The sequence below is a fragment of the Danio rerio genome, chromosome 20 (assembly GCF_052040795.2).
Source record: "Danio rerio strain M-AB ecotype USA chromosome 20, GRCz13ab, whole genome shotgun sequence".
NCBI lineage: Eukaryota > Metazoa > Chordata > Actinopteri > Cypriniformes > Danionidae > Danio > Danio rerio.
Genome location: NC_141040.1, coordinates 37,988,358 through 38,013,822, shown reverse-complemented (window position 1 = coordinate 38,013,822; position 25,465 = coordinate 37,988,358). Strand labels below are relative to the sequence as shown.

Genomic DNA, 25,465 nt, shown 5'->3' with positions numbered 1-25,465 from the left:
CGTGTAGTTGTGATATGTAGTTAAATTTTTTGAGAGATGCACGTCAGCGTCGCGGACGACCACAGCGAGGACTATGTGTCCATGAGTAGGCTGCACTGTAGCATACGCGTGTGCTTGACGCAAAAGTATTAATTAGCCCTTAATGTTTCAGTGGTGACGCGTCATTTTTGTCACGTGACACACCGCAGCCACAATAGCGCTGTATGACATACGTATCCCTGTTATTGCCTTTCCATTTTTATACAAAATATTCACACCTGTGCTCAGTTCATCAACTACCTGATATTCCAATTTACAAAAATGTGCAAGTGAGTATTTTTGTTGTTTAAAAGATGTATAAATGATCTTGATTGTGATGTATGACGTATGATGGGCATCGCCATGTTTAATTGGGTCCGGGTCGTATGCCTCATTCATAAAAGCAAAACACGCAGGATTCAGCACCTAAATTCATCAGTTACTCCAAAATGCATGCAAGCAAGTGGATGAGCAGTTGGGAGAAGAAAAGATTGAACTTTACTGTTACAATCACTATGTGTATCTGATATGAATAATACACATCTGCAAATTATGAATTGTTAGACTTCCATAGACTTTCTTGTGTGTTTTACAAACTGTAAATGTTTTGTTTTACTAGTACTCGTACATATTTGCATGTCTAAAACATAAAATAAGCATTGGATGGTTAAAATAACTGCTTAATTGTGATAATATGACACATCTTACTGGCTCAGTGCCAGCCAATGCACCAAAGCTCAGTTAGAATTTTTCATGTCATGCTGCTTTTGTTTATTTAGTGTGAAATGCTCCCACACCTTGGATGACTAGGGTCGCACAGATTTCTCTGACTTCTCCATGTATCTTTTCTCTAACCTAACCTCTGCTCATTTTTTGCTCTGTCCTGTCTATGAGGCACCGAACTCTGCTGGCATCAGTGTGTGATAGAGGCAGAGGGCGTTCACTCCGCTCCTAGCTCAACTAAAGTTTTTTAATAATGAAACGTCTCCGCAATGCACGACATGACAAATCGATTATGAAATTCATTGCCAGCACTTTTAGTAATCGATATTAATCAATTTAATTGGTTCGTCGTTGCAGGTCTAGAAGCAGCTATACCTCTTTTTTGTATTAGACTTTTTGTTATGTTGTATTTTGGACGGCCTAATGACAAACTAATTCATTTGCAAAATAACAAACTCATGCTTCCTATACGCTTGCTTCTCTCGGGAAAAGATATCCTCCATTTTCCTGCCTGTTTTCCTTTATGTAAAAGCTGGTGAGGGCAAGGCTGCATAGTGAGTCACATGTTGAAAGTGTACAGTGCATATAGGCGCATCTACAGAAACCGCTGTGAGCAGTTTGAAAGCATGAGTACAGCTGACAATAACAAAGCGCTCTGAGCAATCCTGCAATACATGTGCCTTTTCTGCTTTCTCGTCTGTGTGTCTTTAGACTTGTATGTTCGCATTGTTAAAGGCAAAGGAATGTTGTCAGCTATAAGGCAGTTCTCTCTTATAGCAACAAGAAAAGTTGAGAGCAAAAGTTACAGATGGCACACCTTTGGAGAGACTCTGTGACCCCTTTATTACTGTAACACCACGGTTCATACAGTGGAGCATGTTGAAAGCAACATCAAGGTCAAAATGTATATCTTACATGCAATGATAAAAGCATTCGCCAGATGTATAGATGTAAATGTTAACAAACACAGATTCTAATGTACGTCTGTTTGCAGCAAAAAATAAATAATGTGATTAGCTGTGATTAATTTATCAAGTTTAAAGCTCAAAATCCACATCTGAATGGTTTTATAAAAGCAACAGAAATAACCCAGACATCAAGGTAGCACATGACTGAGAGTATACAGTATAATAATTTTGTTTATTTACTATAAGTTTCCATGCTTACTTTATCGAGCATGAACCCATGTTGATATAAACCACCGTAAATTGTACCATAGTTATTAATACAACGTAATACACTTGTGTTTGCGCTGTGTTTATTATAGTAGAAGTGTGGTAAACCTTTTTGCCATCTTGAGTAGCATTTGTATAACCACAACTTCACTACATGGTTAAAACCACAGTAAATTTGTGGTTAGCATAGTGTAACTACAAAAAATGACATCTCTGCTCTGCAATGTAAGACTTGTCATGGGTTAAAATACATTATATTGGATACAAATTATGTAACCATGTCTGATATTACCTTGAAAGCATTCAGTATGCACTGTACAGTAGGCTGAATTCTTGCTCTGCAGGAAAATCCTGCTTAAGCTAGTGTATAGCTGTGCTTTGGAACATGGAAGATGATTTTAAACTGGTATAAGCTGGTGAACCATCTCGAACCACCAACCAGCTTGTTAGGTCATACAAACTGTTTTAGGAACGACCAGCTTGGATAAATTGATGACCAACTCATTACCAGAGCAAAACAACTAAACTAAACGCAACTAAAACTCCTTCAAACTGTCAAAACTATTTTGATTTGAGCTTTATAACACACAATGACACTAGAACTTGCTAGAGTTCTCTTTGACTTTGCCTAAAAAGAAGTCATTCGCACTCACTCATAAAACAAGTCACGATATATGTTCATTCCTATGTGTGTACATGCCGCACCCGGCTGGATACCCTCTGAAAGTCAATAACTAACACTCCGACACAACAGGCGTGCTTTGAGGACGATCGATTGCATAAATGCAATTAAAGTGCCACCCATGCATGTAAAGCACGGCGCGATCACCTGACAGATGCCAATCCACGCGGGCTGATACGAGTGTAATCAGTCTGAAGTTCATCAGAGAAGTTGTTATAAAGCTTTTACTGCACTCAAACACACATACACACACTTATGACAAACAACCGCGCGAAGAAGACACAGAAAAGCAGCAACAGGAAATAAAGAGACTCGGCGACTTACGGAGATGTAAATATGTGTCGTGAGTATCCATTCCGCGTTAGTTTATAGTCAGGTCTTGTCCTGGAGGCGCGCGGCAGCACCCCTCTCGATTCCTCTTTCCAGCCCGAGCGAACTGAACTCCGCGGCGCGCTGACTACTGCGGTCAAGCCAGCCGCGGTTCGGAAAAACACAGTCAAGCCAGCCGCGCTTTATATTTTGGTGCGCGCGTATTATTATCATTACGGTAATGATCAGCAGCCACACAGAGAGCGCTCCACAGAGCACACATTTCGCCCAGAACAGAGAGATAACAACGAAATATAAGTTTATCCCCCTTTCCTCCCACGTATGCTTTATTAAACAATTTATTAGCTTTTTTTGACTGTTGTTATTTTAAGAAATTGGTTTCTGTGCTTACCTTTAATTTCCTCAAGTCTATCTTTTTGCTTCAAATGATTTTATAGCAGATCAAACGGTCAGAATAAATATACGATTTCTAAATACCCAGAAAGCGTTTTTATTTCTCCTAGCCAACTACAGTACATTGCTAATAAGGTTGAATGCAATTTCATACAACGTGCCTAACCTCAGAAAGTGAAAATAATCATGAAGTAGTCCAACATAGCATTGTTTAAGTTACAAATATATGTTGGTTTTATTTAAAGGGGATTTAAAAATATATGCTTCTTTCAGTATATGGGATATGGGACATTACTACACTTTAGATGAATGTAAAGACCTTATTATTTGTTATAAGTAGAATAGAACAACAATAAGATCGATGCAGGAAGTCAAATACTAAGCATACATCATATGAAGCCTGTTTTACTGCAGCATTTTGGAGAAATGTACCATTAACACACTTTAAAGTGCTATAAAGAAATAAGAAGAAAAAAAACAAAGTTTGGTTCTGATACAGGATGTACATGCATACCTCATGTAAAAGACCTCATTTAAGTTAACAGAAGAAAACTATGGACAGGACATGCAATATTTTATGCATACCTCATAATAACTTACTGCAGCATTTTGGAGAAATGGGCTATTAATGAGCTAAAAAGTCTTTAAAGTGTTATAAATACATTGTTTGGAATAAGTTAAATAAAAGAGTGATCAGGTCTGATACTACATGTCCCATGCTATATGCATATATACAACACATGAATCCTTTTTACTGCAGCAATTTGGAAAAAAAATTGCTCATTTAAAAGATGTAGAAAAAAAAAACAATAGTCAGGTCTTATACAGGACATCCCATACTAAACCTCATTTAAAGACTTGTTACTGCAGCGTCTTGGAGAAATTGGGCATTAACATTACTCAAAGTGTTATGAAGACCCAATTTTCAATAAATAGACAAAAAACAATGATCAGTTCCTGTACAGAACATCACATACAATATGCATACTACATATAAACACTTCTTACTCCAGCAATCTGGAGAAGTGGGACATTAACATAATATAAAGTGTTGTAAAGACCCCATTTCGATTAAATAGAAAGAAACAATGGTCAGTTCTTATTCAGGACATCCCATACTATATGTGTACTTCACATGAAATCTTTTTTACTGCAGCGTTTTAGAGAAACTAGGTATTAACCTATTATAAAGTGATATAAAAACCCCATTTCTAATAAGTAGAAAAAAACAATGGACAGTTCTTATACAGGACATACCATACTATATATGTACTTCACATGAAGCGTTTTTACTGCAGCATTTAAAAAAAACGGGGTATTAACATAATATAAAATACTATAAAGACCACATTTTAAATAGGTAGAAAAAATCTATGGTCAGTTCTTATACAGGACATCCATACTATATCTGTACTTCACATAAAACTTTTTTACTGCAGCATTTTGGAGAAATGGGGTATTAAAATAATATAAAGTGCTATAAAGACCTCATTTCAAATAAGTAGACAAAAACAATGGTCAGTTCTAGTACAGGACATCCCATACTATGTGTGTACATTACATGAAACCTTCTTACTGCACTGTTTTGGAGAAATGAGGTATTAACACAACAAAGTGATATAAAAACCCCACTTCAAATAAGTAGAAAAAAACAATGGTCGGTTCTTATACAGGACATCCCATACTATATATGTACTTCACATGAAACCTTTTTACTGCAGCATTTTAAAGAAACGGGTTGTTAACATAGAAAAAAAGTACTATAAAGTCCCCCTTTCAAATAAGTAGAGAAAAACAATGGTCAGATCTTATACACGACACCCTTATCTCTGTGTGTACTTCACATGAAAGCTTTTTACTGCAGCATTTTAAAGACACGGGGGAATTAACATAGTATAAAGTAATATAAGGACCCCATTTTAAATAAGTAGAAATAAACAATGGTCAGTTCTTATACAGGACATCCCGTACTATATGTGTACTTCACAATAAACCTTCTTACTGCACTGTTTTGGAGAAATTGTATATTAATATGATTTAAAGTGTTACAAAGACCCCATTTTTAATAAGTAGAAAAAGACAATGGTCAGTTCTTACATAGGACATCCCATACTATGTACTTGACATGAAACTTTCTTACTGCACTGTTTTGGAGAAATGGGGTATTAACATAATATAAAGTACTATAAAGACCCCATTTCCAATAAGTAGAAAGAAACAATGGTCAGTTCTTATTCAGGACATCCCATACTATATGTGTACTTCACATAAAAACTTTTTACTGCACTGTTTTGGAGAAACGGGGTAATAACCTGATATAAAGTGCTATAAAGACCGCATTTCAAATAAGTAGAAAAAAACAATAGTCAGTTCTTATACAGGACATACCATACTGTATGTGTACTTCACATGAAACCTTTTTACTGCAGCATTTTGGAGAAAGGGGGTATTAACATAATATAAAGTGCTATAAAGACCCCATTTCAAATAAGTAGAAAAAGACAATGGTCAGTTCTTATACAGGACATCCCATACTATATCTGTACTTCACATGAAACCTATTTACTGCAGCGTTTTGGAGAAAGGGGGTATTAACATAATATAAAGTGCTATAAAGACTGCATTTCAAATAAGTAGAAAAAAACAATGGTCAGTTCTTATACAGGACATACCATACTATATGTGTACTTCACATGAAAACTTTTTACTGCAGCATTTTGGAGAAAGGGGGTATTAACATAATATAAAGTGCTTTAAAGACCCCATTTCAAATAAGTAGAAAAAAACAATGGTCAGTTCTTATACAGGACGTCCCATACTATATCTGTACTTCACATGAAACCTTTTTACTGCAGCATTTTAGAGAAAGGGGGTATTAACATAATATAAAGTGCTTTAAAGACCCCATTTCAAATAAGTAGAAAAAGACAATGGTCAGTTCTTATACATGACATACCATACTATATATGTACTTCACATGAAACCTTTTTACTGCAGCATTTTGGAGAAACGGGGTATTAGGCCAATATAAAGTGCTATAAAGACCCTATTTCAAATAAGTAGAAAAAAACAATGGTCAGTTCTTATACAGAACATACCATACTATATGTGTACTTCACATGAAACCTTTTTACTGCAGCATTTTGGAGAAAGGGGGTATTAACATAATATAAAGTGCTATAAAGACCCCATTTCAAATAAGTAGAAAAAGACAATGGTCAGTTCTTATACAGGACATCCCATACTATATCTGTACTTCACATCAAACCTATTTACTGCAGCGTTTTGGAGAAAGGGGGTATTAACATAATATAAAGTGCTATAAAGACTGCATTTCAAATAAGTAGAAAAAAACAATGGTCAGTTCTTATACAGGACATACCATACTATATGTGTACTTCACATGAAAACTTTTTACTGCAGCATTTTGAAGAAAGGGGGTATTAACATAATATAAAGTGCTTTAAAGACCCCATTTCAAATAAGTAGAAAAAGACAATGGTCAGTTCTTATACATGACAAACCATACTATATATGTACTTCACATGAAACCTTTTTACTGCAGCATTTTGGAGAAAGGGGGTATTAACATCATATAAAGTGCTATAAAGACCCCATTTCAAATAAGTAGAAAAAGACAATGGTCAGTTCTTATACAGGACATCCCATACTATATCTGTACTTCACATCAAACCTATTTACTGCAGCGTTTTGGAGAAAGGGGGTATTAACATAATATAAAGTGCTATAAAGACTGCATTTCAAATAAGTAGAAAAAAACAATGGTCAGTTCTTATACAGGACATACCATACTATATGTGTACTTCACATGAAAACTTTTTACTGCAGCATTTTGGAGAAAGGGGGTATTAACATAATAGAAAGTGATTTAAAGACCCCATTTCAAATAAGTAGAAAAAAACAATGGTCAGTTCTTATACAGGACGTCCCATACTATATCTGTACTTCACATGAAACCTTTTTACTGCAGCATTTTGGAGAAAGGGGGTATTAACATAATATAAAGTGCTTTAAAGACCCCATTTCAAATAAGTAGAAAGAAACAATGGTCAGTTCTTATTTAGGACATCCCATACTTTATGTGTACTTCACATAAAAACTTTTTACTGCACTGTTTTGGAGAATTGGGGTAATAACCTAATATAAAGTGCTATAAAGACCGCATTTCAAATAAGTAGAAAAAAACAATAGTCAGTTCTTATACAGGACATACCATACTATATGTGTACTTCACATGAAACCTTTTTACTGCAGCATTTTGGAGAAAGGGGGTATTAAGCCAATATAAAGTGCTATAAAGACCCTATTTCAAATAAGTAGAAAAAAACAATGGTCAGTTCTTATACAGGACATACCATACTATATGTGTACTTCACATGAAACCTTTTTACTGCAGCATTTTGGAGAAAGGGGGTATTAACATAATATAAAGTGCTATAAAGACCCCATTTCAAATAAGTAGAAAAAGACAATGGTCAGTTCTTATACAGGACATCCCATACTATATCTGTACTTCACATGAAACCTATTTACTGCAGCGTTTTGGAGAAAGGGGGTATTAACATAATATAAAGTGCTATAAAGACCGCATTTCAAATAAGTAGAAAAAAACAATGGTCAGTTCTTATACAGGACATCCCATACTATATGTGCACTTCACATTAAATCTTTTTTACTGCAGCATTTTGGAGTAATAGATTACTAATGTAATTCAAAACGTTATAAAGACCCCATATCAAATGAGTAGAAAAAAACAATGGTCAGTTCTTATACAGGACGTCCCATACTATATCTGTACTTCACATGAAACCTTTTTACTGCAGCATTTTGGAGAAAGGGGGTATTAACATAATATAAAGTGCTATAAAGACCCCATTTCAAATAAGTAGAAAAAGACAATGGTCACTTCTTATACATGACATCCCATACTACATATGTACTTCACATGAAACCTTTTTACTGCAGCATTTTAAAGAAACTGGGTATTAACATATTTTATAGTGCTATAAAGAGCCCATTTCCAATAAGTAGAAAAAAACAATGGTCAGTTCTTAAACAGGACATCCCATACTATGTGCCCTTCACATGAAACCTTTTTACTGCAGCATTTTGGAGAAACAGGGTATTAATATATTAAAAAGTGCTATAAGGAGCCCATTTATAATAAGTAGAAAAAACAATGGTCAGTTCTTATACAGGACATCCCATACTATATGTGCACTTCAAATTAAATATTTTTTACTGCAGCGTTTTGGAGAAACTGGGTATTAACCTATTCTAAAGTGACATAAAAACCCCATTTCTAATAAGTAGAAAAAAACAATGGTCAGTTCTTATACAGGACATCCCATACTATATGTACACTTCACATGGAATCTTTTTTACTGCAGCGTTTTGGAGAAACGGGGTATTAACTTATTATAAAGTGCTGTAAGGAGCCCATTTCCAATAAGTAGAAAAATACAATGGTCAGTTCTTATACAGGACATCCCATACTATCTGTACACTTCACATGAAATCTTTTTTACTGCAGCGTTTTGGAGAAACGGGGTATTAACATATTATAAAGTGCTATAAAGAGCCCATTTCCAATAAGTAGAAAAAACAATGGTAAGTTCTTATACAGGACATCCCATACTATATGTGTACTTCACATGAAACCTTTTTACTGCAGCATTTTGGAGAAACGGGATATTAACATTATTCATAGTGCTATAAAGACCCCAATTCAAATAAGTAGAAAAAAAGACAATGGTCAGTTCTTATACAGGACATCACATACTATATGTGCACTTCACATGAAACCTTTTTACTGCAGAGTTTCGGAAAAACAGGGTATTAACCTATTATAAAGTGCTATAAAGAGCCCATTTCCAATAAGTAGAAAAAAACAATGGTCAGTTCTTAAACAGGACGTCCCATACTATATGTGCACTTCACATGAAACCTTTTTACTGCAGCGTTTTGGAGAAACAGGGTATTAACATATTGTAAAGTGCTATAAAGAGTCCAATTCTAATAAGTAGAAAAAAACAATCGTCAGTTCTCATACAGGACATCCAATACTATATGTGCACTTCACATGAAACCTTTTTACTGCAGCGTTTTGGAAAAACAGGGTATTAACATATTAGACAGTGCTATAAAGAGCCCATTTCCAATAAGTAGAAAAAACAATGGTCAGTTCTTATACAGGACATCCCATACTATATGTGTACTTCACATGAAACCTTTTTACTAAAGCGTTTTGGAGAAACAGGTTATTAACATATTATAAAGTACTATAAAGACCGCATTTCAAATAAGTAGAAAAAAACAATGAGCAGTTCTTATACAGTACATCCCATACTATAAATTTACTTCACATGAAACCTTTTTACTGCAGCATTTTAAAGAAATGGGGTATTAACATAATATAATATAACTTATTATAACAATTTAGTCTCCACTTTCCTTGCTAATATGCAACTCCCTCTCTGACTCCTACACTAACTATTAAAAAAATACTAATGTTTTGCTTCTCACACTCTTTACACACCTGAAACTTGCCTACAGCACTTATTCATTGTTGCTCTAACAGTTGTGTTAATTGCTTCCTTGTCCTCATTTGTAAGTCGCTTTGGATAAAAGCGTCTGCTAAATGACTAAATGTAAATGTATAAAGTACTAAAAAGACCGCATTTTAAATAAGTAGAAAAAAACAATGGTCAAATCTTATACAGGACATCCTAATCAATGTGTGTACTTCACATAAAAGCTTTTTACTGCAGCATTTTAAAGAAACGGGGTATTAACATAATATAAAGTACTATAAAGACTGCATTTTAAATAAGTAGAAAAAAAAACAATGGTCAGTTCTTATACAGGACATTCCATACTATATATGTACTTCACATAAAAACTTTTTACTGCAGCATTTTAAAGAAACGGGGGATTTAACATAATATAAAGTACTATAAAAACCCCATTTTAAATAAGTAGAAAAAAACAATGATCTGTTCTTATACAGGACATTTCATACTATACGTGTACTTCACATTAAACCTTTTTACTGCACTGTTTTGGAGAAACTGGTATTAAAATAGAAAAAAGTACTAATAAGACCCCATTTCAATTAAGTGGAAAAAATCAATGGTCAGTTCTTACATAGGACATCCCATACTATATGTGTACTTCACATGAAACCTTTTTACTGTAGCATTTTAAAGAAATGGGCTATTAATATAAAATAAAGTACTACAAAGACCGCATTTTAAATAAGTAGAAAAAAACAATTGTCAGTTGTTATACAGGACATCCCATACTATATGTGTACTTCACATGAAAACTTCTTACTGCACTGTTTTGGAGAAGCGGGGTATTAACATAATAATATAAAATGATATAAAAAAACCATTTCAAATAAGTAGAAAAAACAATGGTCAGTTCTTATACAGGACATCCCATACTATATATCTACTTCACATAAAACCTTTTTACTCCAGCATTTTAAAGAAATTGGGTATAAACATAATATAAACACAGCATTTTAAATAAGTAGAAAAAAAACATTGGTCAGTTCTTGTACAGGACATTTCATAGTATATGTGTACTTCACATGAACCTTTTTACTGCAGCATTTTGGAGAAATGGGGTATTAACCCATTATAAAGTGCTATAAAGACCACAGTTTAAATAAGTAGAAGACAACAATAGTCAGTTCTTATACAGGATATTCCATACTATATGGGTACTTCACATAAAGCCTTTTTACTTCAGTGTTTTGGAGAAACAGGGTATTAACATATTACAAAGTGCTATAAAGACCCCATTTCAAATAAGTAGAAAAAACAATGGTCAGTTCATATATAGGGCATCCCATACTATGTGTGTACTTCACATGAAACCTTTTTATTGCAGCATTTTGAAGAAATGGGGTATTAACCTATTATAAAGTGCTACAAAGACCGCATGTCAAATAAGTAGAAAAAAACATTGGTCAGTTCTTATATAGGACATCCCATACTATATGCGTACTTCACATGGAACATTCTTACTGCAGCATTTTCGAGAAATGGGATATTAACATATTACAAAGTGCTATAAAGACCCAATTTCTTATAAGTAGAAGAAAACAATTGCCAGTTTTTATACAGGGCGTCCTATACTATACACATACTTCATGTGAAGACTTCTCACCAAATAATTTTGGAGAAATTGGGAAATAACAAAATTCAAGTGTTTTAAAAACCCCATTTTTTAGAATTAGAATACAAAAATAGTCAGTTTTTGTAGAGGACATCTCATAAAATTTGCATACATCATATGAAGCCTTCTTACTACTACATTTTAGAGAAATGGGGCACTAACATAATATGAAGTACTATAAAGACCTCATTACTAATAAGTAGAAAAAACAATAGTCAGTTGTCATACAGGATGTCCTATACTTTATGCATACTTCATGTGAAAACTTATTACTGCACCATTTTCGAGAAATTGGGTATTAAACTTATAAATTGCTTTAAAGACCCCTTTTCTAAAAAGTAGAAAAAAATAACAATGCTCAGCTCTTCCTATTGCTGAATACTCGTAGTGGACATCCCATACTGTATGCATACCTAATATGAAACCTTCTTACTGCCACTTTTTGGAGAATTGGGCCATTAACATAATATAAAGTGCTTTATGGTTTTGTACAGGACGTCCCTCACTGTATGCATAATTTACATGAAACCATCCTACTGCGGCATTTTGGTGAAATAGGTATCAACTTAAAGTACTATAAAGACCTAATTTGTAATAAGTAGAAAAAAACAACGGTCAGTTTTTGTACAGGACATCCCATACTATATGTATTTATCAGATGAAGACTTGTTACTGCAGTGTTTTGGAGAATTTGGGCATAAACATTATATAAGTGCTTTAAATACCCAATGTCCAATAAGTAGAAACAATGGGCAGTTCACGTTCATGACATTCCAAAATATATGCATACTTTACATAAAACCTTGTCACTGCAGCATTTCGGAGAAATGGAGGAATAATAACATTCAAAGTGTCATAAAGACCCAATGTCTAATAAGTAGAAGAAAACAATGGTCTGTTCTTAAAAAGGACGTCCCATACTAAAGGCGTACCTCATATGAAGATTTCTTACGGCAGCGTTTTAGAGAAAAGGGACATAATTACTTTTTAGATGGCTATCAAGATCCCATTTCTAATAAGTAAAAAAAACAAAAAACGGTCAGTTCTTCAATGGACAATTCAGTGGTCAGTTAGGTTGATGGCATCATCCCAACTGTCTCAAGCTATTATTGTACCATTACAACAAAATGATATTATTGGGGATGATGAGTGGTGCTGCTCCAAATGTAGGGTACAAAGACAAAGACAAAACAAATATGTTTGGTTAATTTCATAGAGATAGTTTACCCAAAAGTGAAAATGAACGCACTATGCACTGGCAATCAAATGGTTACAAACATTTATTAGTTCCTTCTTTTGGTTGAACACAAAAGATATTTAGAATGAACTTGAAAACTGGTAACCATTGACTTCCATTTTAGAAAAAAAAACAATTACTATGGAGGTCAATAAATATAGTTCCTCAGCAGGAAGGAAACTGCAATTTTGTGTATCCCTGACACATTTGGAGTTGTGGAAAACTGTGATGTGCTGTCTGTCCTTGACACATTCGTCCTGTATCAAAACTGACCATTATTTTATTCTACTCATTCGAAATGGACACTTTATAGTCATCTGAAGAGTAATAACGCCCCATTAATCCAGATCACTGCAGTAACAAGTCTTCCTATGAGGTATGCATATAGTATGTGATGTCCTGTAAAAGAAATGACTGTTCTTTTTTCTACTTATTAGAAATGAGGTGTTTGTAGCAATCTAAAAGGTAACAATGTCCCAATTCTCCAAAACGATGCAGTAACAAGTCTTCGTCTGAGATATGCATATAGCATTGCATGTCCTGTACGACTGATCAATGTTTTCTTCTACTTAGTAGAAATTGGGTCATTATAGAACTTGCTGCAGTAAGAAGTCTTCATATGTACAAAAACTCATGATTTTATGTACTTATTAGAAATTGGGTGTTTATATCCATCTGAAAAGTAATAATGTCCCAATTCTCCAAAAAACTGAAGTAACAAGTGTTCATGTGAAGTACGCTTATAATATAGGATGTCCTGCATAAGAGCTGACCATTGTTTTCTTCTACTTACAAGAAATTGGGTCTTTGAAACACTTTAAATTATGTTAAACCTCATTTCTCAAAAACCCTGCTGTAATAAGGTTTTTATGTGAAGTACACATTTAGTATGGGAAGTCCTGTACAATAACTAATCATTGTTTTTTTTTAATACTTTTTAGAAATGGGGTCTTTATAAAATTTTGAATTATAATAATACCCAATTGTTCAGTAAAAAGGTTCCATGTGAAGTACAGATATAGTATGGGATATCATGTATAAGAACTGACATTGTTTTTTTCAACTTATTTGAATTGGGGTCTTTATAACACTTTATAATATGTTAATACCTAATTTTTCCAAAACACTGGAGTAAAAAGGTTTCAGGTCAAGTACACACATAGTATGGTATGTCCTGAATAAGAACTGACATTGTTTTTTTCAACTTATTTGAAATGCGGTCTTTATAGCACTTTATAATATTTTAATACCCAATTTCTCCAAAACGCTGCAGTAAAAAGGTTTCATGTCAAGTGCAGAAAGTATAGGATGTCCTGTATAAGAACTGACCATTGTTTTTTCTACTTATTTGAAATGGGGTTTTTATATTACTTTATATTATTATGTTAATACCCCATTTCTCCAAAACAGTGCAGTAAAAAGGTTTCATGTGAAGTACACACATAGTATGGGATGTCCTGTATAAGAACTGACCATTGTTTTTTTCTACTTATTAAAAATGGGTTTTTTATAGAACTTTATATGTTAAAACCCCGTTTCTCCAAATGATGCAGTAAAAAGGCTTTTTGTGAAGTGCACATATAGTATGGGATGTCCTGTATAAGAACTAACCATAATTTTTTTCTACTTATTTGAAATGTGGTCTTTATAGCACTTTATATTAGGTTAATACCCCGTTTCTTTAAAATGCTGCAGTAAAAAGGTTTCATGTGAAGTACATATATAGTATAGGATGTCCTGAATAAGAACTGACCAATGTTTTCTTTTTTACTTATTTAAAATTGGGTTTTTATATCACCTTATATTATGCAAATATCCCATTTCTTCTAAACAGTGCAGTGAGAAGTTTTTATGTCGAAGACGCATATAGTATGGCATGTCCTGTTTTAGAACTGACCAATGTTTTTTTTCTACTTATTTGAAATGCGGTTCTTATAGCACTTTATAATATGTTAATATCTGATTTTTTTAAATGCTGTAGTAAAAATGTTTCATGTTAAGTACACAAAGTATAGGATGTCCTGTAAAAGAACTGACCATTGTTTTTTCTACTTATTTGAAATGAGGTTTTTATATCACTTTATAGTATGTTAATACCCCATTACTCCAAAACAGTGCCATAAGAAGGTTTAATGTGAAGTACACGTATAGTATGGGATGTCCTGTATAAGAACTGACCATTGTTTTTTTCTACTTATTTGAAATGGGGTCCTTATAGCACTTTATATTATGTTAATTCCCCATTTCTCCAAAGTGCTGCAGTATATAGGTTTTATGTGAAGTATAGGTATAGTATGGGATGTCCTGTACAAGAAATGACCATTGTTTTTTTTCTACTTATTTTAAATGTGGTCTTTATAGCACTTTATATTAGGTTATTACCCCGTTTCCCCAAAACAGTACAGTAAAAAGGTTTCATGTGAAGTACACATATAGTATGGTATGTCCTGTATAAGAACTGACCATTGTTTTTTTCTACTTATTTGAAATAGGGTCTTTATAACACTTTATATTGGCTTAATACCTCGTTTTTCCAAAATGCTGCAGTAAAAAGGTTTCATGTGAAGTACATATATAGTATGGTATGTCATGTATAAGAACTGACCATTGTCTTTTTCTACTTATTTAAAAATGGGGTCTTTAAAGCACTTTATAACATGTTAATACCCTCTTTCTCCAAAATGCTGCAGTAAAAAGGTTTCATGTGAAGTACACATATAGTATGGTATGTCCTGTATAAGAACTGACCATTGTTTTTTTCTACTTATTTGAAATAGGGTCTTTATAACACTTTATATTGGCTTAATACCTCGTTTCTCCAAAATGCTGCAGTAAAAAGGTTTCATGTGAAGTACATATATAGTATGGTATGTCATGTATAAGAACTGACCATTGTCTTTTTCTACTTATTTGAAATGGGGTCTTTAAAGCACTTTATAACATGTTAATACCCCCTTTCTCCAAAATGCTGCAGTAAAAAGGTTTCATGTGAAGTACACATATAGTATGGTATGTCCTGTATAAGAACTGACCATTGTTTTTTCTACTTATTTGAAATAGGGTCTTTATAGCACTTTATATTGGCTTAATACCCCGTTTCTCCAAAATGCTGCAGTAAAAAGGTTTCATGTGAAGTACATATATAGTATGGTATGTCATGTATAAGAACTGACCATTGTCTTTTTCTACTTATTTGAAATGGGGTCTTTAAAGCATTTTATATTATGTTAATACCCCCTTTCTCCAAAATGCTGCAGTAAGAAGGTTTCATGTGAGGTACAGATATAGTATGGTATGTCATGTATAAGAACTGACCATTGTCTTTTTCTACTTATTTGAAATGGGGTCTTTAAAGCACTTTGTATCATGTTAATACCCCCTTTCTCCAAAATGCTGCTGTAAAAAGGTTTCATGTGAAGTACATATATAGTATGGTATGTCCTGTATAAGAACTGACCATTGTTTTTTTCTACTTATTTGAAATGCGGTCTTTATAGCACTTTATATTATGTTAATACCCCCTTTCTCCAAAACGCTGCAGTAAATAGGTTTTATGTGAAGTACACATATAGTATGGTATGTCCTGTAAAAGAACTGACTATTTTTTTTCTACTTTTTTGAAATGCGGTCTTTATAGCACTTTATATTAGGTTATTACCCCATTTCTCCAAAACAGTGCAGTAAAAAGTTTTTATGTGAAGTACACAAAAAGTATGGGATGTCCTGAATAAGAACTGACCATTGTTTCTTTCTACTTATTGGAAATGGGGTCTTTATAGTACTTTATATTATGTTAATACCCCATTTCTCCAAAACAGTGCAGTAAGAAAGTTTCATGTCAAGTACATAGTATGGGATGTCATGTATAAGAACTGACCATTGTTTTTTTCTACTTATTGGAAATGGGCTCTTTATAGCACTTTATCGTATGTTAATAACCTGTTTCCCAAAAACGCTGCAGTAAAAATGTTTCATGTGAAGTGCACATATAGTATGAAATGTCCTGTATAAGAACTGACCATTGTTTTTTTCTACTTATTTAAAATAAACTCTTTATAGTATTTTATATTATGTTAATACCCCGTTTCTTTAAAATGCTGCAGTAAAAAGCTTTTATGTGAAGTACACACATAGATTAGGATGTCCTGTATAAGATCTGACCATTGTTTTTTTCTACTTATTTGAAAGGGGGTATTTATAGTACTTTTTCTATGTAATACCCTGTTTCTCCAAAATGCTGCAGTAAAAAGTTTTCATGTGAAGTACACATATAGTATGGGATGTCCTGTATAACAAATGACAATTGTTTTTTCTACTTATTTGAAATGGGGTTTTTATATCACTTTATATTATAATGTCAATACCCCGCTTCTCCAAAACAGTGCAGTAAGAAGTTTTCATGTGAGGTACACATATAGTGAGGGATGTCCTGTATAACAACTGACAAATGTTTTTTCCTTCTTATTTAAAATGCGGTCTTTATAGTACTTTATATTATGTTAATATCCCGTTTCTTTAAAATGCTGCAGCAAAAAGATTTCATGTGAAGTACACACATAGAATAGCATGTCCTGTATAAGATCTGACCACTGTTTTTTTCTACTTATTTGAAATGGGGTTTTTATACAACTTTATGTAATGTTAATACCTCATTTCTCCAAAACAGTGCAGTAAGAATGTTTCATGTGATGTACACACAAAATATGGAATGTCTTGTACAAAAACTGATCATTGTTTTTTTCTACTTATTTGAAATGGGGTCTTTATGGCACTTTATATTATCTTAATACCCCATTTCTCTAAAATGCTGCAGTAAATAGGTTTCATGTGAAGTACAGATATAGTATGGGATGTCATGTATATTAACTGACCATTGTCTTTTTCTACTTATTTGAAATGGGGTCTTTAAAGCACTTTATATTATGTTAATACCCCATTTCTCTAAAATGCTGCAGTAAATAGGTTTCATGTGAAGTACAGATATAGTATGGGATGTCATGTATATTAACTGACCATTGTTTTTTTCTACTTATTTAAATTGGGGTCTTTATAACATTTTGAAATATAATATTATACAATTTCTCCAAAACACTACAGTAATAAGGTTTCATGTGAAGTCCACACATAGTATAGGATGTCCTGTGTAAGAACTGACCATTGTTTTTTTCTACTTATTTAAAATGCGGTCTTCATATTATTTTATATTATGTTAATACCCCGTCTTTTACAATGCTGCAGTAAAAAGGTTTCTTGTGAAGTACATTTATAGTATGGGATGTCCTGTATAAGAACTGACCATTGTTTTTTTCTACTTATTTAAAATGCAGTCTTTATAGTATTTTATATTTTGTTAATACCCCGTCTCTTTAAAATGCTGCAGTAAAAAGGTTTCATGTGAAGTACATATATAGTATGGGATGTCCTGTATAAGAACTGACCATTGTTTTTTTCTACTTATTTGAAAAGGGGTCTTTATAGCACTTTATTTTATGTTAATACCCCATTTCTCTAAAATGCTGCAGTAAATAGGTTTCATGTAAAGTAGAGATATAGTATGGGATGTCCTGTATAATAACTGACCATTGTTTTTTTCTACTTATTTAAATTGGGGTCTTTATAACACTTTGAAATATAATATTAAACAATTTCTCCAAAACACTGCAGTAATAAGGTTTCATGTGAAGTCCACACATAGTATGGGATGTCCTGTGTAAGAACTGACCATTGTTTTTTTCTACTTATTTAAAATGCGGCCTTTATAATATTTTATATTATGTTAATACCCCGTCTCTTTAAAATGCTGCAGTAAAAAGGTTTCATGTGAAGTACATATATAGTATGGGATGTCCTGTGTAAGAACTGACAATTGTTTTTTTCTACTTTTTTAAAATGCGGTCTTTATAACACTTTGAAATATAATGATATACAATTTCTCCAAAACACTGCAGTAATAAGGTTTCATGTGAAGTTCACACATAGTATGGGATGTCCTGTATAAGAACTGACCATTATTTTTTTTCTACTTATAAAAAATGGGGTCTTTATAGTATTTTTTATTATGTTAATACCTTGTCTCTTTAAAATGCTGCAGTAAAAAGGTTTCATGTGAAGTACATATATAGTATGGGATGTCCTGTATAAGAACTGACTATTGTTTTTTTCTACTTATTAGAAATGGGGTCTTAATAGCACTTTATATTATGTTAATACCCCATGTCTGAAAAATGCTGCAGTAAAAAGGTTTCATGTGAAGTACACATAGAGTATGGGATGTCCTATATAAGAACTGACCATTGTTTTTTTTCTACGTATTAGAAATAGGGTCCTTATAACACTTTAAATCATATTAATACCCCATTTCTCCAAAACAGTGCAGTAAGAAGGTTTAATGTGAAGTACACACATAGTATGAAATGTCCTGTATAAGATCTGACCATTGTTTTTTTCTACTTATTTGAAAGGGGATATTTATAGTACTTTTTCTATATAATACCCTGTTTCTCCAAAATGCTGCAGTAAAAAGGTTTCATGTGAAGTACACATATAGTCTGGGATGTCCTGTATAACAACTGACAATTGTGTTTTCTACTTATTTGAAATGGGGTTTTTATATCACTTTATATTATCATGTTAATACCCCGCTTCTCCAAAACAGTGCAGTAAGAAGTTTTCATGTGAAGTACACATATAGTATGGGATGTCCTGTATAACAACTGACAATTGTTTTTTCTACTTATTTGAAATGGGGTTTTTATATCACTTTATATTATGATGTTAATACCCCTCTTCTCCAAAATGCTGCAGTAAGAAGTTTTCTTGTGAAGTACACATATAGTATGGGATGTCCTGTATAACAACTGACAATTGTTTTTTTCCTTCTTATTTAAAATGCGGTCTTTATAGTACTTTATATTATGTTAATATCCCGTTTCTTTAAAATGCTGCAGTAAAAATGTTTCATGTGAAGTACACACATAGATTAGCATGTCCTGTATAAGATCTGACCATTGTTTTTTTCTACTTATTTGAAATGGGGTTTTTATACCACTTTATGTTATGTTAATACCTCATTTCTCCAAAACAGTGCAGTAAGAATGTTTCATGTGATGTACACACATAACATGGAATGTCTTGTACAAAAACTGACCATTGTTTTTTTATACTTATTTGAAATGGGGTCTTTATAGCACTTTATATTATGTTAATACCCCATTTCTCTACAATGCTGCAGTAAATAGGTTTCATGTGAAGTACAGATATGGTATGGGATGTTGTGTATAATAACTGACCATTGTTTTTTTCTACTTATTTAAATTGGGGTCTTTATAACACTTTGAAATATAATATTATACAATTTCTCCAAAACACTGCAGTAATAAGGTTTCATGTGAAGTCCACACATAGTATGGGATGTCCTGTGTAAGAACTGACCATTGTTTTTTTCTACTTATTTAAAATGCGGTCTTTATAGTATTTTATATTATGTTAATACCCCGTCTCTTTAAAATGCTGCAGTAAAAAGGTTTTATGTGAAGTACATATATAGTATGGGATGTCCTGTATAAGAACTGACCATTGTTTTTTTCTACTTATTTAAAATGTGGTCTTTATAGTATTTTATATTATGTTAATACCCCTTCTCTTTAAAATGCTGCAGTAAAAAGGTTTCATGTGAAGTACATATATAGTATGGGATGTCCTGTATAAGAACTGACCATTGTTTTTTTCTACTTATTTAAATTGGGGTCTTTATAACACTTTGAAATATAATATTATACAATTTCTCCAAAACACTGCAGTAATAAGGTTTCATGTGAAGTCCACACATAGTATGGGATGTCCTGTGTAAGAACTGACCATTGTTTTTTTCTACTTTTTTAAAATGCGGTCTTTATAGTATCTTATATTATGTTAATACCCCGTCTCTTTAAAATGCTGCAGTAAAAAGGTTTCATGTGAAGTACATATATAGTATGGGATGTCCTGTATAAGATCTGACCATTGTTTTTTTTTCTACTTATTTGAAATGGGGACTTTATAGCACTTTATTTTATGTTAATACCCCATTTAATTAAAATGCTGCAGTAAATAGGTTTCATGTGAAGTAGAGATATAGTATGGGATGTCGTGTATAATAACTGACCATTGTTTTTTTCTACTTATTTAAATTGGGGTCTTTATAACACTTTGAAATATAATATTATACAATTTCTCCAAAACACTGCAGTAATAAGGTTTCATGTGAAGTCCACACATAGTATGGGATGTCCTGTGTAAGAACTGACCATTGTTTTTTTCTACTTATTTAAAATGCGGTCTTTATAGTATCTTATATTATGTTAATACCCCGTCTCTTTAAAATGCTGCAGTAAAAAGGTTTCATGTGAAGTACATATATAGTATGGGATGTCCCGTATAAGATCTGACCATTGTTTTTTTCTACTTATTTGAAATGGGGACTTTATAGCACTTTATTTTATGTTAATACCCCATTTCATTAAAATGCTGCAGTAAATAGGTTTCATGTGAAGTAGAGATATAGTATGGAATGTCGTGTATAATAACTGACCATTGTTTTTTTTCTACTTATTTAAATTGGGGTCTTTATAACACTTTGAAATATAATATTATACAATTTCTCCAAAACACTGCAGTAATAAGGTTTCATGTGAAGTACACATATAGTATGGTGTGTCCTGTATAAGAACTGACTATTCTTTTTTTCTACTTATTTGAAATGCGGTCTTTATAGCACTTTATATTAGGTTATTACCCCAATTCTCCAAAACAGTGCAGTAAAAAGTTTTTATGTGAAGTACACATAAAGTATGGGATGTCCTGAATAAGAACTGACCATTGTTTCTTTCTACTTATTGGAAATGGGGTCTTTATAGTACTTTATATTATGTTAATACCCCATTTCTCCAAAACAGTGCAGTAAGAAAGTTTCATGTCAAGTACATAGTATGGGATGTCCTATGTAAGAACTGACCATTGTTTTTTTCTACTTATTGGAAATGGGCTCTTTATAGCACTTTGTCATATGTTAATACCCTGTTTCCCAAAAACGCAGCAGTAAAAATGTTTCATGTGAAGTGCACTTATAGTATGGGATGTCCTGTATAAGAACTGACCATTGTTTTTTACTACTTATTTGAAATGGGCTCTTTATAGCACTTTATATTATGTTAATACCCCCTTTCTCCAAAATGCTGCAGTAAAAAGGTTTCATGTGAAGTACACATATAGTATGGTATGTCCTGTATAAGAACTGACCATTGTTTTTTTCTACTTATTTGAAATGCGGTCTTTATAGCACTTTATATTATGTTAAAACCCCCTTTCTCCAAAACGCTGCAGTAAATAGGTTTCATGTGAAGTACAGATATAGTATGGGATGTCCTTTATAAGAACTGACCATTGTCTTTTTCTACTTATTTGAAATGGGGTCTTTATAGCACTTTATATTAGGTTATTACCCCAATTCTCCAAAACAGTGCAGTAAAAAGTTTTTATGTGAAGTACACATAAAGTATGGGATGTCCTGAATAAGAACTGACCATTGTTTCTTTCTACTTATTGGAAATGGGGTCTTTATAGTACTTTATATTATGTTAATACCCCATTTCTCCAAAACAGTGCAGTAAGAAATTTTCATGTCAAGTACATAGTATGGGATGTCCTATGTAAGAACTGACCATTGTTTTTTTCTACTTATTGGAAATGGGCTCTTTATAGCACTTTATCATATGTTAATACCCTGTTTCCCAAAAACGCTGCAGTAAAAATGTTTCATGTGAAGTGCACATATAGTATGGGATGTCCTGTATAAGAACTGACCATTGTCTTTTTCTACTTATTTGAAATGGGGTCTTTATAGGACTTTATATTATATTAATACCCCCTTTCTCCAAAATGCTGCAGTAAAAAGGTTTCATGTGAAGTACACATATAGTATGGTATGTCCTGTATAAGAACTGACTATTCTTTTTTTCTACTTATATTAAATGCGGTCTTTATAGCACTTTATATTAGGATGTTACCCCAATTCTCCAAAACAGTGCAGTAAAAAGTTTTTTATGTGAAGTACACATAAAGTATGGGATGTCCTGAATAAGAACTGACCATTGTTTCTTTCTACTTATTGGAAATGGGGTCTTTATAGTACTTTATATTGTGTTAATACCCCATTTCTCCAAAACAGTGCAGTAAGAAAGTTTCATGTCAAGTACATAGTATGGGATGTCCTATGTAAGAACTGACCATTGTTTTTTTCTACTTATTGGAAATGGGCTCATTATAGCACTTTATCATTTGTTAATACCCTGTTTCCCAAAAACGCTGCAGTAAAAATGTTTCATGTGAAGTGCACATATAGTATGGGATGTCCTGTATAAGAACTGACCATTGTTTTTTTCTACTTATTTGAAATGGGGTCTTTATAGCACTTTATTTTATGTTAATACCCCCTTTCTCCAAAATGCTGCAGTAAAAATGTTTCATGTGAAGTGCACATATAGTATGGGATGTCCTGTATAAGAACTGACCATTGTTTTTTTCTACTTATTTGAAATGGGGTCTTTATAGCACTTTATTTTACGTTAATACCCCCTTTCTTCAAAATGCTGCAGTAAAAAGGTTTCATGTGAAGTACACATATAGCATGGTATGTCCTGTATAAGAACTGACCATTGTTTTTTTCTACTTATTTAAAATAGGGTCTTTATAGCACTTTATATTGGCTTAATACCCCGTTTCTCCAAAATGCTGCAGTAAAAAGGTTTCATGTGAAGTACATATATAGTAGGGTATGTCATGTATAAGAACTGACCATTGTTTTTTTCTACTTATTTAAAATAGGGTCTTTATAGCACTTTATATTGGCTTAATACCCCGTTTCTCCAAAATGCTGCAGTAAAAAGGTTTCATGTGAAGTACATATATAGTAGGGTATGTCATGTATAAGAACTGACCATTGTCTTTTTCTACTTATTTGAAATGGGGTCTTTATAGCACTTTATATTATGTTAATACCCCCTTTCTCCAAAATGCTGCAGTAAAAAGGTTTCATATGAAGTACACATATAGTATGGTATGTCCTGTATAAGAACTGACCATTGTTTTTTTATACTTATTTAAAACGGGGTCCTTATATTACTTTATACTATGTTAATTCCCCCGTGTCTTTAAAATGCTGCAGCAAAAAACTTTCATGTGAAGTACACACAGAGATAAGGGTGTCGTGTATAAGATCTGACCATTGTTTTTCTCTACTTATTTGAAAGGGGGACTTTATAGTACTTTTTTTCTATGTTAACACCCCGTTTCTCTAAAATGCTGCAGTAAAAAGGTTTCATGTGAAGTACATATATAGTATGGGATGTCCTGTATAAGAACCGACCATTGTTTTTTTTCTACTTATTTGAAATGGGGTTTTTATATCACTTTGTTGTGTTAATACCTCATCTCTCCAAAACAGTGCAGTAAGAAGGTTTCATGTAATGTACACTCATAGTATGGGATGTCCTGTACTAGAACTGACCATTGTTTTTTTCTACTTATTTGAAATGAGGTCTTTATAGCACTTTATATTATTTTAATACCCCATTTCTCCAAAATGCTGCAGTAAAAAAGTTTTATGTGAAGTACAGATATAGTATGGATGTCCTGTATAGGAACTGACCATTGTTTTTTTCTACTTATTTGAATTGGGGTCTTTAGAACACTTTGAAATATATTATATACAATTTCTCCAAAACACTGCAGTAAAAAGGTTTCATGTGAAGTACACATATAGTATGGGATGTCCTGTATAAGAACTGACCATAGATTTTTTCTACCAATTTAAAATGTGGTCTTTATAGTATTTTATATTATGTTAATACCCCGTTTCTTTAAAACGCTGCAGTAAAAACGCTTCATGTGAAGTACATATATAGTATGGTATGTCCTGTATAAGTACTTTCCATTGTTTTTTTTCTACTTATTAGAAATGGGGTTTTTATATCACTTTATAATAGGTTAATACCCAGTTTCTCCAAAACGCTGCAGTAAAAAAAGATTTCATGTGAAGTACACATATAGTATGGGATGTCCTGAATAAGAACTGACCATTGTTTCTTTCTTCTTAATCGAAATGGGGTCTTTATAACACTTTATATTTTGTTAATGTCCCACTTCTCCAGATTGCTGGAGTAAGAAGTGTTTACATGTAGTATGCATATTGTATGTGATGTTCTGTACAGGAACTGATCATTGTTTTTTGTCTATTTATTGAAAATTGAGTCTTCATAACACTTTGAGTAATGTTAATGCCCAATTTCTCCAAAACGCTGCAGTAACAAGTCTTTATATGAGGTTTAGTATGGGATGTCCTGTATAAGACCTGACTATTGTTTTTTTTTTTCTACATCTTTTAAATGAGCATTTTTTTTTCCAAATTGCTGCAGTAAAAAGGATTCATATGTTGTATATATGCATATAGCATGAGACATCTAGTATCAGACCTGATCAGTCTTTTATTTAACTTATGTCAAACAATGTATTTATAACACTTTAAAGACTTTATAGCTCAATAATAGCAAATTTCTCCAAAATGCTGCAGTAAGTTATTATGAGGTATGCATATAATATTGGATGTCCTGTCCATAGTTTTCTTCTGTTAACTTAAATGAGGTCTTTCACATGAGGTATGCATGT

At 32.8% G+C, this 25,465-nt stretch overlaps 1 protein-coding gene across 1 annotated transcript in view; it reads right to left on the bottom strand.

Moving 5' to 3' along the window:
- The window catches only part of rxrgb (retinoid X receptor, gamma b), a 41,033-nt gene extending 38,024 nt beyond the window's left edge, over positions 1-3,009 (bottom strand). Inside the window, 1 exon segment of the mRNA NM_001002345.1 lies at positions 2,923-3,009. Coding sequence (NP_001002345.1) covers positions 2,923-2,953 — 31 coding nt within the window. The 5' untranslated portion in view covers positions 2,954-3,009.
- Between the last annotated feature and the right edge of the window lie 22,456 nt (positions 3,010-25,465).